This window comes from Mus pahari, chromosome 8 (genome assembly GCF_900095145.1).
Source record: "Mus pahari chromosome 8, PAHARI_EIJ_v1.1, whole genome shotgun sequence".
Lineage (NCBI taxonomy): Eukaryota > Metazoa > Chordata > Mammalia > Rodentia > Muridae > Mus > Mus pahari.
In genome coordinates this window covers 56008905-56013649 of record NC_034597.1, presented here as the reverse complement: position 1 = coordinate 56013649, position 4745 = coordinate 56008905, and the positions used below count along the sequence as shown (strand labels likewise).

The 4745-nt window shown below is 44.6% G+C and overlaps 1 protein-coding gene across 2 annotated transcripts in view; it reads right to left on the bottom strand.

Moving 5' to 3' along the window:
- Ints9 (integrator complex subunit 9) overlaps positions 1–4745 on the bottom strand; it is an 85759-nt gene that overhangs the window by 14253 nt on the left and 66761 nt on the right. For both annotated transcript variants that reach the window (XM_029541601.1, XM_021202927.2), the window contains one exon: positions 4182–4362. In XM_029541601.1, coding sequence (XP_029397461.1) covers positions 4182–4362 — 181 coding nt within the window. The remainder of the gene's footprint in view (positions 1–4181; positions 4363–4745) is intronic.

The window sequence follows — 4745 nt, the reverse complement described above, 5'->3', positions numbered from 1 at the left end:
CTCTCTCTCTCTCTCTCTCTTTCTTTCTCTTTCTCTCTTTCACCTTGACTGTCCTGGGACTCACTCTGTAGACCAGGCTGGCCTCAAACTCAGAGATCTAACTGCCTCTGCCTCCCGAGTGCTGGGATTAAAGTGTGCACCACCATGCCTAGCTTGGGAACTCTCTTTTAAGAACCCTGTCAAAATATTGTAAAATCAAGGGGTTCAGAGGTACAGTAGAGTGTGATGCAGAAGGGACCACAGTCTGGCAAGTGACAGGAAAGTGCTTTCTGCTAAGAGATATGTCCTCCCCTCAGTTCTAGAATCTTCATGTAGGCACAACAGATAGGGACGTCCACCTTGCTGAGACTGTGGCTGCTGGAGTTCAGCTCTGTGAGTCTGTCATACCGCCCCCCTCCCCCAGATGCTCTGCCCCCAAAGCTACAGTTATGGCAGGCCTGCACTCCTGAGGGCACTATGGCTCAGGAAGAGGCTCTGGGACTTTCTCTCTCCCCTAAAAAGAAAACAAACCCAACAAGCAAGCAGACAAAAGTGTCCTTAGTCTGGAGTTGGGGCTGATACTGGTACAGCAGGGAGCGAGGAACGTTTGCAGATTACAGCAGATGCCCCTGAGATCAGGAACCACAGAGTAGTTTTGAGCAGACCCAAGTAAGCAGCTGGGCCTGAGGGGGTGCCCCTGGAGTACTCTTCCAAGCAAGAAAGGGGGTGGCAGCGAGCTGGAGTGGAGTGAGCGAGCTGGAGTGGAGTGATGGTGGTCCTGGCTTGGGGTTAGCAGGTTAACTTGGCTCCATCACAATCCCTTGCCGAGTTACTCCCCTCTAGAGCTCTAGAGCTAGCACTTGCTCATTTAAGCAACCGAATTCCTGGTAGGCAGCAAGTGCTTTGCAGGGGGCTAGCAAAGCAAAACAGGCAGTCTAAAGCCAGTGGGGACTCTGACCCTGACTGGGAAAGGTCTTACACGGGGCTTCAGGTCACACTGGAATGGCCTTAATGACACTTTCATACTTTCAGTCCCTAGCTGCTTTCAGATAGTGACCAGCTGCCTAGAGGACTCCCAGTGAGGCTCAGGAAGAGAACGGCAGTTGGCTGGGAGGAGGGAGGGCAGCGATGAACACCGGGGGTTGGGGGTGGGGTGGGGTGGGGAGCTTTGAAGAAGAGCAAGACTTTTACTCTGAGTTTTCTTCTTGGTAAACCACGCTTGCTAAGTCTCTCTGAGGGAAGAACATACGTCCCCTTCTTTCTCCTCTTTACACCCTTCCTTCTCCCTCTTTCCTCATGTTCCCCATGCCCTCTTGAGGAGCTGGCGCTGACACTGCTCCTCTCCCTAGGCAGCCACCCTCTTCTGTGTGTGCCGAGCTGTGGTGCCTGCGCTGGCTTCCCGGTCTCTGCACTGGCAGTGTTGCATGTACTTATACACACTTCTTTTTGTTTTGTTTTGTTTTGTTTTTGTTTTTTTTTTTTGAGACAAGGTTTCTCTGTGTAGCCCTGACTGCCCTAGAACTTCTCTGTAGACCAGGCTGGGCTTGAACTCAGAAATCTGCCTGCCTCTGCCTCCCAAGTGCTGGGATTAAAGGACTGCGCCACCACTGCCCGGCTAACACCACTTCTTTGAAGCAGGGTTTCATGTAGCTGAGGCTAGCTCTGAACTCTGGATTTTCCTTCCCCCAGGGTTCTAACTGCTGAGGTTGCAAGCATACACCACTACACCCAGCTCTCTTATTACTTCTTAGTTCTCATTTTCTTTTCTGAAGATTTACTTATTTTGATTTTATGTGTGTGTGTGCTCAGCTTGCATGTCTGTACCACATGTGCAGTGCAGAGGCTGCAGAGGGCCTAGCATCCCTTGGGACTGGAGTTACAGACAATTGTGAACTGTCCTGTAGGCCCTGGGAATTGAATCTGGGCCCTCTGGAGGAGTACTCAGCTCTTAACCACTGAGCTCCTCCGCTCCCTTTTTTAGTTTTGATAAATGTGTTTGCCCTGAGTGACGCTAATATTGGGGGAAAGTAGGTGAAAGGTGTCCGGGAACTCTATTGTCATTATGCTTTTCCGTAAATCTAAAATTATTCTAAAGTACAAAGTTTATTGCTTAAACAGAAAGAAATCCAAGATAAAATTAAAAAAAAAAGTATCAAACTGGGAAAAATGGCTAAAGTATGTTAACAAAAAGTTAATATCTTTAATATATACACAGAGTTCAAATATGTAATAGAGATATAAAACCTTTAAGAGGTAAATGGGCAAAAAAGGAATAATTTACATAAAAATATTTTGGCAAGTAGCATTAGATAATGAACATTAAAAATATTCCTACCCTTTATTCCAGTAATTCCACTTTTAGTAACTTACCTAAGGCAAATGCTATCATCATATATAGACAGAAAAGTATCAATTTAAGATTTATTCCTAAAAGGAAAAGTCCTGCCAGCCAATGAGAAGGTAATAAGCTAAGTATATAGATGCGAGTGATGTGAGCAGATAATACTGCAGCCACATGTGCTCACTGTGTGTTCACTGTGTGCTCACTGTACGTTCACTGTGTGTTCACTGTATGTTCACTGTGTGCTCACTGTAGCTTACTGTGTGTTCATTGTGTGCTCACTGTATATTCACTGTATGTTCACTGTGTGCTGTGTGTTCACTATGTGCTCACTGTATGGTCACTGTGTGCTGTGTGTTCACTATGTGCTCACTGTATGCTCACTGTGTGTTCACTGTAAGCTCACTATGTGTTCACTGTGTGCTCACTATGTGTTCACTGTGTGCTCTCACTGTATGTTCACTGTGTGTTCACTGTATGTTCACTGTGTACTCACTGTATGCTCACTGTGTGCTCACTGTATGCTCACTGTGTGTTCACTGTATGCTCACTGTGTGTTCACTGTGTGTTCACTGTATGCTCACTGTGTGCTCATTTTTTGGAGACAAGGTACGGGCTGTAGCAGTCTGGCCTTGAACCTGTTCTCTTCCTGCCTCAGCTTCCCAAGTGCTGAGAAAACAAACATTTGCTGCTTTTCACAAGGTTTCATAATGGTTTAGTATTATTGAATAGTTTCTGCTACATAAGCACTGCACTACTGAGCTGCAACCCCTTTAGGAAAACAAAATCAGAATTTAAAATTAAGAAGTGAATCTTGGCAAGGTGATATTTAAAAAAAAGTTAACTGCTCAACATGATTTCTAGGTCAGATGGGGTTTATTTGGACAGTGGTGTTGTGGGCTCCAGGTCTCTATTATTTTCTATAATTTGTTTTTCTATATAACATGGTTTGCCTACTTATAAACTAACATACACCTGCAAAACAAACTCACAGAAAGACCCTGCAGGACTCCAATCCCTGTGCTGGGTGACGGCCATACTTGTAGGCACAGACCTGACAAGGTGGGGCACTGTCTACTCAGCCCACAGGGCTGGACCCAGGAGTGTGTGCTGCAGTATTTTTATTGGGGGTCTGAATGAAAACAAATTTCTCACATGTTAATTTAATCTGCAAATAATGCTTGGGGTATCCTATGTGGGGAAGAAACTCATGTGTAAGGATAAACACGAGTGAGGACTAAAGACAAGGAGCAGTCCTGTTGACCAAGGGGAGCAGAGTCAACTCCGGGAGATGCCCACAATTCAATGGGAAGGAGGGGCATAACACTGGGATATGTTATAACACGGTAATGTAAACATTCCATTTTCAGTGAGGAACTTAGTAACTGCTGTGTGTCCATTTGGTCACCATACTACTAAAACCGATTGGACATATTCTATTCTGTGTCGCATGGCTCCTGAGAATTTAGAAATTACATCTACCTCCACTTCCCTCTTTTTGACCAGGAGAGTTAGACTCCAACTCCTCCCACATGGTCAGAGCTTAGGTACCTATGTCTAAGTTTCTGCTCTAGGAGTTGGTCAGCTTCTTGGTATAATAAATGGATCTTTGATAAACTGGCTATGGAAATAAAGAGCTAGCTTTTATCAGATATAGTTAATTACAACAGTATGAGCTTGGGGCTTTCTTATCCTTTCTTGGTACCTATGCTTCTAAATACTAGCAATGTATGGAATTTGACTTTCAGTAGTTCACACACATGCACATGCATGAAGTCTTAAGTACTCTTAAGAAATCACAATTATTTTCATTTTTACTGACTGAACATACTTAAGCAGAGAAAGGATACTACTGACTTACCACTCAGCAAAAATCTGTGAAAACTCAAGTGAACTGTTGGCCACTGGGGAGATGAAGTAGAAAGGGATGTTGGAGAGGCCAGCGGAGTCAATGTATTGATATAAGCACTCCAGGAGGTCATAGATCACGCCTGAAGGATAGCAGGGGACCAACACGTTTCCTCCATTCCGAACTGTCAGAGCTAGAAAAGTTGAGGAGAGAGAAAATGGTACCAAAAGAACAATGTTAGAAAGGACAAATACAACCTTTAAAATGACAATTACATTTTTTTCTCTTCTGCTATGTATGATATTATTTATTTTTGAGAGAGGGTCTTGTTATGTAGCTTTTGTAAGGTCAAGCTCAACCTGAACTATAGGATGAGTTCTGGCAGTTACATAAAGTTAGTATTTCTCAGAAACTTGTGAAACCACTCCCCATCAACCAAAAGGAGGCATTTCCCTGGCTCTGGCAGAATGAGTAAATGGCTACCCGAGGCTCCAGGTTGCTTCAGCATCCTAAGTATCCACTAGACATTTCACAGTCCACGGCGGTGCACTGCAGCACTTCTCACTTCCTCCCTAA